General features: G+C 49.0%; 1 protein-coding gene across 1 annotated transcript in view; it reads left to right on the forward strand.

Moving 5' to 3' along the window:
• The window catches only part of LOC142374476 (transcription factor COE3-like), a gene marked incomplete at its 3' end in the record, with an annotated part of 45,295 nt that extends 28,344 nt beyond the window's left edge, over positions 1–16,951 (forward strand). Inside the window, exons 7-10 of the mRNA XM_075458202.1 lie at positions 10,520–10,585; positions 13,840–14,002; positions 14,260–14,463; positions 16,770–16,951. Of these exons, the coding sequence (XP_075314317.1) occupies positions 10,520–10,585; positions 13,840–14,002; positions 14,260–14,463; positions 16,770–16,951 (615 nt within the window). The remainder of the gene's footprint in view (positions 1–10,519; positions 10,586–13,839; positions 14,003–14,259; positions 14,464–16,769) is intronic.
• Between the last annotated feature and the right edge of the window lie 395 nt (positions 16,952–17,346).

Genomic DNA, 17,346 nt, shown 5'->3' on the forward strand with positions numbered 1-17,346 from the left:
CGTCTTTAATAATTCATCTGTAATGGTTTTATTCAATTACCCACGCTGCCTTGTGCTCGTTGTGCATCCCAGAAACTGTCGACTGCAGAAGCTCTGATAACTGGAGGTAATCCTGGACGTGGGGTCCCACACATGTCGGAACCGGAGCTTCCACTAGCACTGGTTTTACCTTCTGACCAGTTTATGAGCCTCCAGGCTGCAGCTCTGAAACCAGGGCTGCACGGTGGTGTGGCGGTGAGCAGCGTTGGGTTAGGGTTAGGGTTAGGGCCATGTCGGGGGCCATGTTGGAGGCCATGTTGGAGGCCATGTTGGAGGCCATGTTGGAGCCATGTTGGAGGCCATGTTGGAGGCCATGTTGGAGCCATGTTGGAGCCATGTTGGAGGCCATGTCGGAGGCCATGTCGGAAGCCATGTCGGAGGCCATGTTGGAGCCATATTGGAGGCCATGTCGGAGGCCATGTCGGAGGCCATGTTGGAAGCCATGTCGGAGGCCATGTTGGAGCCATATTGGAGGCCATGTCGGAGGCCATGTTGGAGCCATTTTGGAGGCCATGTTCGAGGCCATGTCGGAGGCCATGTTGGAGCCATGTTGGAGCCATGTTGGAGGCCATGTTGGAGGCCATGTTGGAGCCATGTTGGAGCCATGTTGGAGGCCATGTTGGAGCCATGTTGGAGCCATGTTGGAAGCCATGTCGGAGGCCATGTTGGAGGCCATGTTGGAGCCATATTGGAGCCATGTTGGAGGCCATGTTGGAGCCATGTTGGAGCCATGTTGGAGGCCATGTCGGAGGCCATGTTGGAAGCCATGTCGGAGGCCATGTTGGAGCCATATTGGAGGCCATGTCGGAGGCCATGTTGGAGCCATATTGGAGCCATGTTGGAGGCCATGTTGGAGCCATGTTGGAGCCATGTTGGAGGCCATGTTGGAGCCATGTTGGAGCCATGTTGGAGGCCATGTTGGAGCCATGTTGGAGCCATGTTGGAGGCCATGTCGGAGGCCATGTCGGAAGCCATGTCGGAGGCCATGTTGGAGCCATATTGGAGGCCATGTCGGAGGCCATGTCGGAGGCCATGTTGGAAGCCATGTCGGAGGCCATGTTGGAGCCATATTGGAGGCCATGTCGGAGGCCATGTTGGAGCCATGTTGGAGGCCATGTCGGAGGCCATGTTGGAAGCCATGTCGGAGGCCATGTTGGAGCCATATTGGAGGCCATGTTGGAGGCCATGTTGGAGCCATGTTGGAGCCATGTTCGAGGCCATGTCGGAGGCCATGTTGGAGCCATGTTGGAGCCATGTTGGAGGCCATGTTGGAGCCATGTTGGAGCCATGTTGGAGGCCATGTTGGAGCCATGTTGGAGCCATGTTGGAGGCCATGTCGGAGGCCATGTCGGAAGCCATGTCGGAGGCCATGTTGGAGCCATATTGGAGGCCATGTCGGAGGCCATGTCGGAGGCCATGTTGGAAGCCATGTCGGAGGCCATGTTGGAGCCATATTGGAGGCCATGTCGGAGGCCATGTTGGAGCCATATTGGAGGCCATGTTGGAGGCCATGTCGGAGGCCATGTTGGAGCCATGTTGGAGGCCATGTTGGAGGCCATGTCGGAGGCCATGTCGGAAGCCATGTCGGAAGCCATGTCGGAGGCCATGTTGGAGCCATATTGGAGGCCATGTCGGAGGCCATGTTGGAGCCATATTGGAGGCCATGTCGGAGGCTATGTTGGAGGCCATGTTGGAGGCCATGTTGGAGGCCATGTTGGAGGGCATGTTGGAGGCCATGTTGGAGCCATGTTGGAGCCATGTTGGAGGCCATGTCGGAGGCCATGTCGGAGGCCATGTTGGAGGCCATGTTGGAGGCCTTGTTGGAGGCCATGTTGGAGGCGATGTTGGAGCCATGTTGGAGGCCATGTTGGAGCCATGTTGGAGGCCATGTCGGAGGCCATGTAGGAGCCATGTTGGAGGCCATGTTGGAGGCCATGTTGGAGGCCTTGTTGGAGGCCATGTTGGAGGCCATGTTGGAGGCCATGTTGGAGCCATGTTGGAGGCCATGTTGGAGGCCATGTCGGAGGCCATGTTGGAGGCCATGTCGGAGGCCATGTCGGAGGCCATGTTGGAGCCATGTTGGAGCCATGTTGGAGGCCATGTTGGAGGTCATGTCGGAGGCCATGTCGGAGGCCATGTTGGAGGCCATGTCGGAGGCCATGTCGGAGGCCATGTCGGAGGCCATGTTGGAGGCCATGTTGGAGCCATGTTGGAGGCCATGTTGGAGGTCATGTCGGAGGCCATGTCGGAGGCCATGTCGGAGGCCATGTCGGAGGCCATGTTGGAGCCATGTTGGAGGCCATGTTGGAGGCCATGTTGGAGCCATGTTGGAGGCCATGTTGGAGCCATGTTGGAGGTCATGTCGGAGGCCATGTCGGAGGCCTTGTTGGAGGCCATGTTGGAGGCCATGTTGGAGGCCATGTTGGAGCCATGTTGGAGGCCTTGTTGGAGCCATGTTGGAGGTCATGTCGGAGGCCATGTCGGAGGCCATGTTGGAGGCCTTGTTGGAGGCCATGTTGGAGCCATGTCGGAGGCCATGTCGGAGGCCATGTTGGAGGCCTTGTCGGAGGCCATGTCGGAGGCCATGTCGGAGGCCATGTTGGAGGCCATGTTGGAGGCCATGTTGGAGGCCTTGTCGGAGGCCATGTCGGAGGCCATGTTGGAGCCATGTTGGAGGCCTTGTTGGAGCCATGTTGGAGGCCATGTTGGAGCCATGTTGGAGGTCATGTCGGAGGCCATGTTGGAGGCCTTGTTGGAAGCCATGTTGGAGGCCATGTCGGAGGCCATGTCGGAGGCCATGTTGGAGGCCTTGTCGGAGGCCATGTCGGAGGCCATGTTGGAGCCATGTTGGAGGCCTTGTTGGAGGCCATGTTGGAGCCATGTTGGAGGCCATGTTGGAGGTCATGTTGGAGGTCATGTCGGAGGCCATGTCGGAGGCCATGTTGGAGCCATGTTGGAGGCCTTGTTGGAGGCCATGTTGGAGGCCATGTTGGAGGTCATGTCGGAGGCCATGTCGGAGGCCATGTCGGAGGCCATGTTGGAGGCCTTGTTGGAGGCCATGTTGGAGGCCATGTTGGAGGCCATGTTGGAAGCCATGTCGGAGGCCATGTTGGAGCCATGTTGGAGGCCTTGTTGGAGGCCATGTTGGAGGCCATGTCGGAGGCCATGTCGGAGGCCATGTAGGAGGCCATGTTGGAGGCCATGTCGGAGGCCATGTTGGAGGCCATGTTGGAGGCCATGTCGGAGGCCATGTTGGAGGCCTTGTTGGAGGCCATGTTGGAGCCATGTTGGAGGCCATGTTGGAGCCATGTTGGAGGCCTTGTTGGAGGCCATGTCAGAGGCCATGTTGGAGCCATATTGGAGGTCATGTCGGAGGCCATGTCGGAGGGCCTCAGTGTTTACGGGTTTAACTATCTCAGTGAGGACTCGCTGAGTTGCGTTTTGAAGCTGTTTCTATGTAAATGTCGAGAGCCAACATTCATCATGGTCAGATATCATTCACACACATCAACAACACGCAGCTTTAAACACGTGCACACACACATCAACACGCAGCTTCAAACACGTGCACACACACATCAACACGCAGCTTTAAACCGTGCACACACACATCCGATGATTGAATACCGGCTGCAGCAGTTTGTGTGAGCAAAGCCCATCGGCAAACAGGGAGGTTGGAACAGTCAAATCAGGTAATCAGCGAGTGCAGCCATGTGGCAAGAAGGGAGATTGTTACACACTCACTCACACGTGCACGTGCACACACACACACACACACACACACACACACACACACTCACAGGTGATTGGTCTTCTTATCTGATCTCTATAAAGAACTAACATCTGTGAGTTTCTGTCTCTCTGCTTGTTTCCTGCCCTTCATAAAGCAGCCAGCAGACAGCTTTGTGTTCACTAAACCCAGGTTAGGGAGGGTCTGCTGATCCAGATCCAGCCCTCTGCTGGGTGGGTTCTGATTGGATGACTTCAGTTGACCAGGTGGTACTCCCCAGTTCTGGTCCCGGTTCTCGTCCCAGTTCTGGTCCTGGTTCTCGTCCCAGTTCTGGTCCCAGGCTTTGACTCAGAGCTAACAGAAGAAGTTGTCAGACAGAAGAAGCCAGTAAAAACAGAGAATGTACACAGCTGTGAAAGAGTCTCTGATTTACTGCCCTGATGGGACCAGAATCAGCCCGACACTGATGGGCTGAAACAGGGTAAATCATCACCCCAGAGGAGTCTGACACACTTTGATCCAGGAAGCAACACCTCAACACTTGTTTGTTTACTGGGACATGAACAGCAGTCTGATTAACTGAGCTCGACTGTTCATGGAAGCAAACTGAATGATGACGTTCAGTCAGACTTTAGTTAAAAGAGGCCGGTCAGGTGAGGAGAACTTCCTCCCATCAGGCCTCTTCCAGGCCATCGGTCGGATGGTGTATTCTGGAGAGTGGAGGACGTTGGGATGGTCCCTTAACCTGCTGCATTTTTAGAGCTGTTGTCTCTGAGAACTGGCTCTGATTGGCTGTTCACTCACGGCGGTAAGGGAGACACAGCTAACAGCTAACAGCTAACTTAGCATCAATGTGTGGGAAACTGATGCTGATCTGTCTGAGAACTCAAAGCTCTCACTGTTGTGTTCAGGCTCCTGGTTCCTTTATTGGATAACCCAGACTTGACTGACTGAGTGACTTCCTGTGAATGGGTGAAGGGGGCGGGGCTTAGCTGCTGTCATCATTAATAACGAGCGCGTTATCTGAACTCTCCATCTGACGGTAATTACGCTTCATGTTGTGTCGATTAGCGTTCCTCTCCACAGTCTGAAGGATGGGACTGCGTCTGCGTGTGAGTGGGTGGAGGAGAATAATTGGTTTCCTCCTCGGTGATGACATCCCAACCTCCAGCTCCATCGCCGTGGTAACCCCGTTAATGTGTGTGTGTGAGGCCGAGAGGGAGGCGCGTGTCACCCGACAATAAAACACTTGTAATAATCAGACTTTCATTTGTCACTATAAACACTGTGTGAGCGTGCACGTGTGTGAGCGTGCATGTGTGTGTGTGTGTGAGCGTGCACGTGAGTGTAAATCTCCTCCCGGGCTGTGACACACTCGAGCACCACTCTGCATAAACGAGCAGATTAAAGACGATCGGAGGGTGAGAGCTGCTTCCTTTCAGCCTATGTGTGATACATGACACGTGCACGCTCACGTGCACGCTCACACAGTCAGCCGATGGTAATGTGACAGTCACAGTGTGTTAAACTGGCCGTAAATCAGCCTTCACTACGTTTGTTTATTATCTGAGAAAATATAGGTGGTGAGAAAAGGAGGAAATAAAAAAAGTACAGGAAGAGAAGAAGAGAAAAGAAAATGAATGGGAAAAAGAAATAAAAATAAGGAAAAGGAAAAGAAAGGAAATGAAAGAAAATTAAAAGAACTAAAAGGAAAATAAAGGAATAACATTATGTGGAAGACAAAAGATGAAAAGTGAAGGCATAAAAAGGAAAAAGATTAAATAAAAAAAGGAAGGAATTAAAGAAAAGAAAAGAGAAAGAGAAAGAGAAAATAAAAGAGCGTAAAGAAAAAGGGGTGAACTGAGGTAAGAAGAGAAAAAGACTGGGAAAAGATGGATGGATGAGCGGAGGATGGATGGATGAACGGAGGATGGATGGATGGATGAGCGGAGGATGGATGGATGAACGGAGGATGGATGGATGGATGAGCGGAGGATGGATGGATGGATGAGCGGAGGATGGATGGATGGATGAGCGGAGGATGGATGAACGGAGGATGGATGGATGGATGGATGGATGAGCCTCCGCTCCGTTCATCCATCGGAGGATGGATGAACGGAGGATGGATGGATGAACGGAGGATGGATGGATGGATGGATGAGCGGAGGATGGATGGATGAACGGAGGATGGATGGATGGATGAGCGGAGGATGGATGAACGGAGGATGGATGGATGGATGAGCGGAGGATGGATGGATGAACGGAGGATGGATGGATGGATGAGCGGAGGATGGATGGATGGATGAGCGGAGGATGGATGGATGGATGAGCGGAGGATGGATGAACGGAGGATGGATGGATGGATGGATGAGCGGAGGATGGATGGATGAACGGAGGATGGATGGATGAACGGAGGATGGATGGATGGATGGATGAGCGGAGGATGGATGGATGAACGGAGGATGGATGGATGGATGAGCGGAGGATGGATGAACGGAGGATGGATGGATGGATGGATGAGCGGAGGATGGATGGATGGATGGATGAGCGGAGGATGGATGGATGAGCGGAGGATGGATGGATGAACGGAGGATGGATGAGCGGAGGATGGATGGATGAGCGGAGGATGGATGGATGAACGGAGGATGGATGAACGGAGGATGGATGGATGAACAGAGGATGGAGGGGTGAGAGGAGGTGGAGAAGGAGGTGGAGGGGGCGGGGTTAATTGAAAAGCCTCCTGAAGAAGTTTATAATGAAAAGCAGCAGATTAACGCAGAGTGTTTAATTAAGATAAAGACTAAATGAAGCATTGTTCTGTCACTGCCTGATTACACACACACGAACACACACGTACGTGCGCACATGTGCACGCACACACACACACAAACTCAGCTGTTTAACACTCAAATTGTTCGTTGAAGTGAAGTGGTTCAGTGTTAAAAAAGGTGATGTGTGTGTGTGTGTGTGCACGTGTGTGTGTGTGTGTTACTGCGTGCACGTGCAGGTCACACTCTCTGAAGTGTAACTGAGCTCTGATTGGTTTAAACACACAGTGAGAAATAAGCTGAAACAGGAAATAAACACCATCAGTGATGATGATAATTCTCTTCTTCTTCTGTGGTGTTGAACTGTTAACCAGAACAAACACTGACCTTCTTCTTCTGTGGTGTTGAACTGTTAACCAGAACAAACACTGACCTTCTTCTTCTGTGGTGTTGAACTGTTAAACAGAACAAACACTGACCTTCTTCTTCTGTGGTGTTGAACTGTTAACCAGAACAAACACTGACATTCTTCTTCTGTGGTGTTGAACTGTAAACCAGAACAAACACTGACCTTCTTCTTCTTCTGTGGTGTTGAACTGTTAACCAGAACAAACACGGACCTTCTTCTTCTTCTGTGGTGTTGAACTGTTAACCAGAACAAACACTGACCTTCTTCTTCTTCTGTGGTGTTGAACTGTTAACCAGAACAAACACTGACCTTCTTCTTCTTCTGTGGTGTTGAACTGTTAACCAGAACAAACACTGACATTCTTCTTCTGTGGTGTTGAACTGTAAACCAGAACAAACACTGACCTTCTTCTTCTTCTGTGGTGTTGAACTGTAAACCAGAACAAACACGGACCTTCTTCTTCTGTGGTGTTGAACTGTTAACCAGAACAAACACTGACATTCTTCTTCTGTGGTGTTGAACTGTTAACCAGAACAAACACTGACCTTCTTCTTCTTCTGTGGTGTTGAACTGTTAACCAGAACAAACACTGACATTCTTCTTCTGTGGTGTTGAACTGTTAACCAGAACAAACACTGACATTCTTTTTCTTCTGTGGTGTTGAACTGTAAAACAGAACAAACACTAACCTTCTTCTTCTGTGGTGTTGAACTGTAAACCAGAACAAACACGGACCTTCTTCTTCTGTGGTGTTGAACTGTTAACCAGAACAAACACTGACATTCTTCTTCTGTGGCGTTGAACTGTTAACCAGAACAAACACTGACCTTCTTCTTCTGTGGTGTTGAACTGTTAACCAGAACAAACACGGACCTTCTTCTTCTGTGGTGTTGAACTGTTAACCAGAACAAACACAGAAATTCTTCTTCTGTGGTGTTGAACTGTTAACCAGAACAAACACGGACCTTCTTCTTCTTCTGTGGTGTTGAACTGTTAACCAGAACAAACACTGACCTTCTTCTTCTTCTGTGGTGTTGAACTGTTAACCAGAAAAAACACGGACCTTCTTCTTCTTCTGTGGTGTTGAACTGTTAACCAGAACAAACACTGACCTTCTTCTTCTGTGGTGTTGAACTGTAAACCAGAACAAACACTGACCTTCTTCTTCTGTGGTGTTAAACTGTTAACCAGAACAAACACGGACCTTCTTCTTCTTCTGTGGTGTTGAACTGTAAACCAGAACAAACATTGACATTCTTCTTCTGTGGTGTTGAACTGTTAACCAGAACAAACACGGACCTTCTTCTTCTGTGGTGTTGAACTGTAAACCAGAACAAACACTGACCTTCTTCTTCTTCTGTGGTGTTGAACTGTTAACCAGAACAAACACGGACCTTCTTCTTCTGTGGTCTTGAACTGTTAACCAGAACAAACACAGACCTTCTTCTTCTTCTGTGGTGTTGAACTGTTAACCAGAACAAACACTGACCTTCTTCTTCTGTGGTCTTGAACTGTTAACCAGAACAAACACAGACCTTCTTCTTCTTCTGTGGTGTTGAACTGTTAACCAGAACAAACACGGACCTTCTTCTTCTGTGGTGTTGAACTGTTAACCAGAACAAACACTAACCTTCTTCTTCTGTGGTGTTAAACTGTAAACCAGAACAAACACTGACATTCTTCTTCTGTGGTGTTGAACTGTTAACCAGAACAAACACTAACCTTCTTCTTCTGTGGTGTTGAACTGTAAACCAGAACAAACACTGACATTCTTCTTCTGTGGTGTTGAACTGTTAACCAGAACAAACACTGACCTTCTTCTTCTTCTGTGGTGTTGAACTGTTAACCAGAACAAACACGGACCTTCTTCTTCTGTGGTGTTGAACTGTTAACCAGAACAAACACGGACCTTCTTCTTCTGTGGTGTTGAACTGTTAACCAGAACAAACACTGACATTCTTCTTCTGTGGTGTTGAACTGTAAACCAGAACAAACACTGACCTTCTTCTTCTGTGGTGTTGAACTGTTAACCAGAACAAACACGGACCTTCTTCTTCTGTGGTGTTGAACTGTTAACCAGAACAAACACTGACATTCTTCTTCTGTGGTGTTGAACTGTTAACCAGAACAAACACGGAAATTCTTCTTCTGTGGTGTTGAACTGTTAACCAGAACAAACATTGACATTCTTCTTCTGTGGTGTTGAACTGTTAACCAGAACAAACACTGACCTTCTTCTTCTGTGGTGTTGAACTGTTAACCAGAACAAACACGGACCTTCTTCTTCTGTGGTGTTGAACTGTTAACCAGAACAAACACTGACATTCTTCTTCTGTGGTGTTGAACTGTTAACCAGAACAAACACGGAAATTCTTCTTCTGTGGTGTTGAACTGTTAACCAGAACAAACACTGACCTTCTTCTTCTTCTGTGGTGTTGAACTGTTAACCAGAAAAAACACGGACCTTCTTCTTCTTCTGTGGTGTTGAACTGTTAACCAGAACAAACACTGACCTTCTTCTTCTGTGGTGTTGAACTGTAAACCAGAACAAACACTGACCTTCTTCTTCTGTGGTGTTAAACTGTTAACCAGAACAAACACGGACCTTCTTCTTCTTCTGTGGTGTTGAACTGTTAACCAGAACAAACACTGACCTTCTTCTTCTGTGGTGTTGAACTGTTAACCAGAACAAACACGGACCTTCTTCTTCTTCTGTGGTGTTGAACTGTTAACCAGAACAAACACTGACCTTCTTCTTCTGTGGTGTTAAACTGTTAACCAGAACAAACACTGACCTTCTTCTTCTGTGGTGTTGAACTGTAAACCAGAACAAACACTGACCTTCTTCTTCTGTGGTGTTAAACTGTTAACCAGAACAAACACGGACCTTCTTCTTCTTCTGTGGTGTTGAACTGTTAACCAGAACAAACACTGACCTTCTTCTTCTGTGGTGTTGAACTGTTAACCAGAACAAACACGGACCTTCTTCTTCTTCTGTGGTGTTGAACTGTTAACCAGAACAAACACTGACCTTCTTCTTCTGTGGTGTTGAACTGTTAACCAGAACAAACACGGACCTTCTTCTTCTTCTGTGGTGTTGAACTGTTAACCAGAAAAAACACGGACCTTCTTCTTCTTCTGTGGTGTTGAACTGTTAACCAGAACAAACACTGACCTTCTTCTTCTTCTGTGGTGTTGAAGTGTTAACCAGAACAAACACGGACCTTCTTCTTCTGTGGTGTTGAACTGTTAACCAGAACAAACACTGACCTTCTTCTTCTGTGGTGTTGAACTGTTAACCAGAACAAACACGGACCTTCTTCTTCTGTGGTGTTGAACTGTAAACCAGAACAAACACTGACCTTCTTCTTCTTCTGTGGTGTTGAACTGTTAACCAGAACAAACACGGACCTTCTTCTTCTTCTGTGGTGTTGAACTGTTAACCAGAACAAACACGGACCTTCTTCTTCTGTGGTGTTGAACTGTTAACCAGAACAAACACGGACCTTCTTCTTCTGTGGTGTTGAACTGTTAACCAGAACAAACACGGACCTTCTTCTTCTTCTGTTACAGGAGGTGCTGTTGAAGAGAGCAGCTGACCTGGTGGAGGCGCTGTATGGGATGCCTCATAACAACCAGGTGAGCTGCACACCTGAGCTGAGTGCTTAGTGACACAAACCGTACCCAGAACTTTACGGCCCGGTTTAGCTGGTATTAGAGTACCCAGAACTTTACGGCCCGGTTTAGCAGGTATTACAGTACCCAGAACTTTACGGCCCGGTTTAGCTGGTATTAGAGTACCCAGAACTTTACGGCCCGGTTTAGCAGGTATTACAGTACCCAGAACTTTACGGCCCGGTTTAGCAGGTATTACAGTAGCCAGAACTTTACGGCCCGGTTTAGCTGGTATTACAGTACCCAGAACTTTACGGCCCGGTTTAGCTGGTATTACAGTACCCAGAACTTTACGGCCCGGTTTAGCTGGTATTACAGTACCCAGAACTTTACGGCCCGGTTTAGCAGGTATTACAGTACCCAGAACTTTACGGCCCGGTTTAGCAGGTATTACAGTAGCCAGAACTTTACGGCCCGGTTTAGCTGGTATTAGAGTACCCAGAACTTTATGGCCCGGTTTAGCAGGTATTACAGTAGCCAGAACTTTACGGCCCGGTTTAGCTGGTATTACAGTACCCAGAACTTTACGGCCCGGTTTAGCAGGTATTACAGTACCCAGAACTTTACGGCCCGGTTTAGCTGGTATTACAGTACCCAGAACTTTACGGCCCGGTTTAGCAGGTATTACAGTACCCAGAACTTTACGGCCCGGTTTAGCTGGTATTACAGTACCCAGAACTTTACGGCCCGGTTTAGCTGGTATTACAGTAGCCAGAACTTTACGGCCCGGTTTAGCTGGTATTACAGTAGCCATAACTTTACGGCCCGGTTTAGCTGGTATTAGAGTACCCAGAACTTTACGGCCCGGTTTAGCAGGTATTACAGTAGCCATAACTTTACGGCCCGGTTTAGCTGGTATTACAGTAGCCATAACTTTACGGCCCGGTTTAGCTGGTATTAGAGTACCCAGAACTTTACGGCCCGGTTTAGCTGGTATTACAGTAGCCATAACTTTACGGCCCGGTTTAGCAGTTTATATTCCTGTAAAGAACTACAAATGTCTCCAGAAGCTCAGTGAGCAGGACGGCCGTCCTCCTCTTTCACGAGTCAAACACTGATGGAGGAGGGGGGCTCTTTATATCCCCCACATCCTCCTATACCGGGTCTCCCTTCGACACGCTTCTGAACCCATGAGTTAATCAAACACGAAGACACGGGCACACACACACGTGCACGCACACGCACACACAGGTCTGTTAAAAATTAGAGTAACCTTGAAGTGAGAACAGAGGCTGTAAATGAATGTAAATCCAACTGTAGTAATAACCACAGCAGAGAAAGTGTCTGTGTGTCATGCCTGTGCAACATAAAACAAACTGAACCCGTATTCAGGTGTTACTGCAGGTGGATTCAGGTGTTACAGCAGGTGGATTCAGGTGTTACTGCATGTGGATTCAGGTGTTACTGCAGGTGGATTCAGGTGTTACAGCAGGTGGATTCAGGTGTTACAGCAGGTGGATTCAGGTGTTACAGCAGGTGGATTCAGGTGTTACAGCAGGTGGATTCAGGTGTTACAGCAGGTGGATTCAGGTGTTACTGCAGGTGGATTCAGGTGTTACTGGAGGTGGATTCAGGTGTTACAGCAGGTGGATTCAGGTGTTACTGCAGGTGGATTCAGGTGTTACTGCAGGTGGATTCAGGTGTTACTGCAGGTGGATTCAGGTGTTACAGCAGGTGGATTCAGGTGTTACTGCAGGTGGATTCAGGTGTTACAGCAGGTGGATTCAGGTGTTACTGCATGTGGATTCAGGTGTTACTGCAGGTGGATTCAGGTGTTACTGGAGGTGGATTCAGGTGTTACTGGAGGTGGATTCAGGTGTTACTGCAGGTGGATTCAGGTGTTACTGCAGGTGGATTCAGGTGTTACTGGAGGTGGATTCAGGTGTTACTGCAGGTGGATTCAGGTGTTACTGCAGGTGGATTCAGGTGTTACTGGAGGTGGATTCAGGTGTTACTGCAGGTGGATTCAGGTGTTACAGCAGGTGGATTCAGGTGTTACTGCAGGTGGATTCAGGTGTTACTGCAGGTGGATTCAGGTGTTACTGCAGGTGGATTCAGGTATTACTGCAGGTGGATTCAGGTGTTACAGCAGGTGGATTCAGGTGTTACTGCAGGTGGATTCAGGTGTTACAGCAGGTGGATTCAGGTGTTACTGCATGTGGATTCAGGTGTTACTGCAGGTGGATTCAGGTGTTACTGGAGGTGGATTCAGGTGTTACTGCAGGTGGATTCAGGTGTTACAGCAGGTGGATTCAGGTGTTACTGCAGGTGGATTCAGGTGTTACTGCAGGTGGATTCAGGTGTTACAGCAGGTGGATTCAGGTGTTACTGCAGGTGGATTCAGGTGTTACAGCAGGTGGATTCAGGTGTTACTGCAGGTGGATTCAGGTGTTACAGCAGGTGGATTCAGGTGTTACAGCAGGTGGATTCAGGTGTTACAGCAGGTGGATTCAGGTGTTACTGCAGGTGGATTCAGGTGTTACTGCAGGTGGATTCAGGTGTTACAGCAGGTGGATTCAGGTGTTACAGCAAGTGGATTCAGGTGTTACTGCAGGTGGATTCAGGTGTTACTGCAGGTGGATTCAGGTGTTACTGCAGGCGGATTCAGGTGTTACAGCAGGTGGATTCAGGTGTTACTGCAGGTGGATTCAGGTGTTACTGCAGGTGGATTCAGGTGTTACTGCAGGTGGATTCAGGTGTTACTGCAGGTGGATTCAGGTGTTACTGCAGGTGGATTCAGGTGTTACTGCAGGTGGATTCAGGTGTTACAGCAGGTGGATTCAGGTGTTACTGCAGGTGGATTCAGGTGTTACAGCAGGTGGATTCAGGTGTTACTGCAGGTGGATTCAGGTATTACAGCAGGTGGATTCAGGTGTTACAGCAGGTGGATTCAGGTGTTACAGCAGGTGGATTCAGGTGTTACAGCAGGTGGATTCAGGTGTTACAGCAGGTGGATTCAGGTGTTACAGCAGGTGGATTCAGGTGTTACTGCAGGTGGATTCAGGTGTTACAGCAGGTGGATTCAGGTGTTACAGCAGGTGGATTCAGGTGTTACTGCAGGTGGATTCAGGTGTTACAGCAGGTGGATTCAGGTGTTACTGCAGGTGGATTCAGGTGTTACAGCAGGTGGATTCAGGTGTTACAGCAGGTGGATTCAGGTGTTACTGCAGGTGGATTCAGGTGTTACAGCAGGTGTCTTTTGTATTTTGTCTCTCCAGGAAATTATTCTTAAGCGAGCCGCGGACATTGCTGAAGCTCTCTACAGCGTACCGAGGAACCACAACCAGATCCCGTCGCTAGGCAACACAACGTCGCACGGCATGATGGGAGTGAATTCCTTCAGTGGACAGCTGGCTGTCAACGTCTCTGAAACGACACAAGGTAAAGAAGGAAGAGAATGGCAGGTGTGTTAATAACCTCCACCTGGGCGTGTTCCACACCTGTTTGTGCTCCACACCTGGGCGTGTTCCACACCTGTTTGTGCTCCACACCTGGGCGTGTTCCACACCTGTTTGTGCTCCACACCTGGGCGTGTTCCACACCTGGGCGTGTCCACACCTTGGCGTGCTCCACAGATGTTTGGTGGTAAAACCTTTCAGGAGCCCTGATGTTATAACTGTGATATTCTCCTCCTCCAGTTGGTTATAGTCGGAACACCAGCAGCGTGTCGCCACGGGGATACGTACCGAGCTCCACCCCCCAGCAGAGTAACTATGGAAACACTGTCAGCAACAGCATGAACGGCTATGGCAACACCAACATGCCAAACCTGGGAGTGGCAACTTCCCCAGGTTTCCTCAACGGCTCGTCTGCCAACTCGCCGTACGGCAGTAAGTACCAAGGTAAATACTACACCTGTTTATGGTGCTACTCCACCTGTTTATGATGGTGCTGCTCCACCTGTTTATGATGGTGCTGCTCCACCTGATGGTGCTTATCCACCTGACGATGCTTATCCATCTGTTTATGATGGTGCTGCTCCACCTGTTTATGATGGTGCTTATCCACCTGACGATGCTTATCCATCTGTTTATGATGGTGCTGATCCACCTGTTAATGATGGTGCTGCTCCACCTGTTTATGATGGTGCTGCTCCACCTGTTTATTTTGGTGCTGATCCACCTGTTAATGATGGTGCTGCTCCACCTGTTTATGATGGTACACCTGTTTATGATGGTGCTGCTCCACCTGTTAATGATGGTGCTGCTCCACCTGTTTATGGTGGTCCTACTCCACCTGATGGTGCTGCTACACCTGTTTATGATGGTGCTGCTCCAACTGTTTATGATGGTACTACTCCACCTGTTTATGATGGTGCTGCTCCAACTGTTTATGATGGTGCTACTCCACCTGTTTATGATGGTGCTGCTCCAACTGTTTATGATGGTGCTACTCCACCTGTTTATGATGGTGCTGCTCCAACTGTTTATGATGGTACTACTCCACCTGTTTATGGTTCTGCTCCACCTGATGGTGCTTCTCCATCTGATGTTGCTTCTCTACCTCTTTATGATGGTGCTGCTACACCTGTTTATGGTGGTGCTGCTACACCTGATGGTGCTTCTCCACCTGATGGTGGTTCTCTACCTGTTTATGATGGTGCTGCTCCACCTGTTTATGATGGTGCTACTCCAGCTGTTTATGATGGTGCTGCTCCATCTGTTAATGATGGTGCTGCTCCACCTGTTTATGATGGTGCTGATCCACCTGATGGTGCTGCTCCATCTGTTTATGATGGTGCTGCTCCATCTGTTTATGATGGTGCTTCTCCACCTGTTTATGATGGTGCTGCTACACCTGTTTATGATGGTGCTTCTCCACCTGTTTATGATTGTGCTTCTCCATCTGATGGTGCTGCTCCACCTGTTTATGATGGTGCTGATCCACCTGTTGGTGCTGCTACACCTGTTTATGATGGTATTGATCCACCTGTTTATGGTGGTTCTGTTCCACCTGATGGTGCTGCTCCACCTGTTTATGACGGTGCTGCTCCACCTGATGGTGCTGCTCCACCTGTTTATGATGGTGCTGATCCACCTGTTTATGATGGTGCTGATCCACCTGTTTATGACGGTGCTGATCCACCTGATGGTGCTGCTCCACCTGTTTATGATGGTGCTGATCCACCTGTTTAGGATGGTGCTGCTCCACCTGTTTATGATGGTGCTGATCCACCTGTTTATGACGGTGCTGCTCCACCTGATGGTGCTGCTACACCTGTTTATGGTGGTGCTGCTACATCTGTTTATGATTTATAAACACCTAGTCAGAACCGGTCAGAACTAGTCTGAACCAATCAAAACCAATCAGAACCAGTCAGAACCAATCAGAACCAGTCAGAACCAGTCAGAACCGGTCAGAACCAGTCAGAACCAGGTGAACATATGAATACTGTTGTATGTATGTGTGATATATAATAGGTGTATGTTATGGCTATGTGTTGCAGTGATGTATATTATATGTAAACTTATGAATACTGTTGATGCAGTTGACTACAAAGTATAGTGGGAATTGAAAACATGTAAACTATTGCGGATTGGATGGGGGTGGGAGTAAATAAGCTTGTCTTCATCCCACTCCTTTAAAGCTGGTATTATGTTGTTTAATTTATCATTTGTTCTTTTCTATGCCCAGTGGGCATAAGTGACTGTTATTTATAAATATATATATTTTTTTAAAATGTATTTTTTTAAATTCTGGCTTGAAATAAATAAACAAAAAAATTTTAAAAAAAGAACCGGTCAGAACCAGTCAGAACCGATCAGAACCGGTCAGAACCGATCAGAACCGGTCAGAACCAGTCAGAACCAGTCAGAACCGTTCAGAACCAGTCATAACCAGTCAGAACCGATCAGAACCAGTCATAACCAGTCAGAACCGATCAGAACCGGTCAGAACCAGTCAGAACCAGTCAGAACCGGTCAGAACCGGTCAGAACCAGTCAGAACCGATCAGAACCGGTCAGAACCGGTCAGAACCAGTCAGAACCAGTCAGAACCGATCAGAACCGGTCAGAACCGGTCAGAACCAGTCAGAACCAGTCAGAACCGGTCAGAACCAGTCAGAACCAGTCAGAACCGGTCAGAACCAGTCAGAACCGGTCAGAACCAGTCAGAACCAGCCTCTAACCAGCTTCTCTCTGTCTCAGTCGTCCCCTCCAGTCCCACCATGGTGTCCAACTGTAACTCCTCTCACGGAGTTTTCTCCTTCTCAGCCGCCGTGAAACAGAAGAGCGCCTTCGCTCCCGTCGTCCGGCCGCCGGCTTCACCTCCTCCTCCACCCAACTGCTCCGCCAACAGCACCAACGGACTGCAAGGTAAAACCCCCATCAGCTACACCCATCAGCTCCACCTTTCATCTGGTCCTCCACGCCATCAGCTCCACCTTTCATCTGGTCCTCCACCCCATCAGCTCCACCTTTCATCTGGTCCTCCACCCCATCTGCTCCACCTTTCATCTGGTCCTCCACCCCATCAGCTCCACCTTTCATCTGGTCCTCCACCCCATCAGCTCCACCTTTCATCTGGTCCTCCACGCCATCAGCTCCACCTTTCATCTGGTCCTCCACCCCATCAGCTCCACCTTTCATCTGGCCCTCCACGCCATCAGCTCCACCTTTCATCTTGTCCTCCACGCCATCAGCTCCACCTTTCATCTGGTCCTCCACCCCATCAGCTCCACCTTTCATCTGGTCCTCCACCCCATCAGCTGCACCTTTCATCTGG

The sequence above is a fragment of the Odontesthes bonariensis genome, chromosome 23, assembly GCF_027942865.1.
Source record: "Odontesthes bonariensis isolate fOdoBon6 chromosome 23, fOdoBon6.hap1, whole genome shotgun sequence".
NCBI lineage: Eukaryota > Metazoa > Chordata > Actinopteri > Atheriniformes > Atherinopsidae > Odontesthes > Odontesthes bonariensis.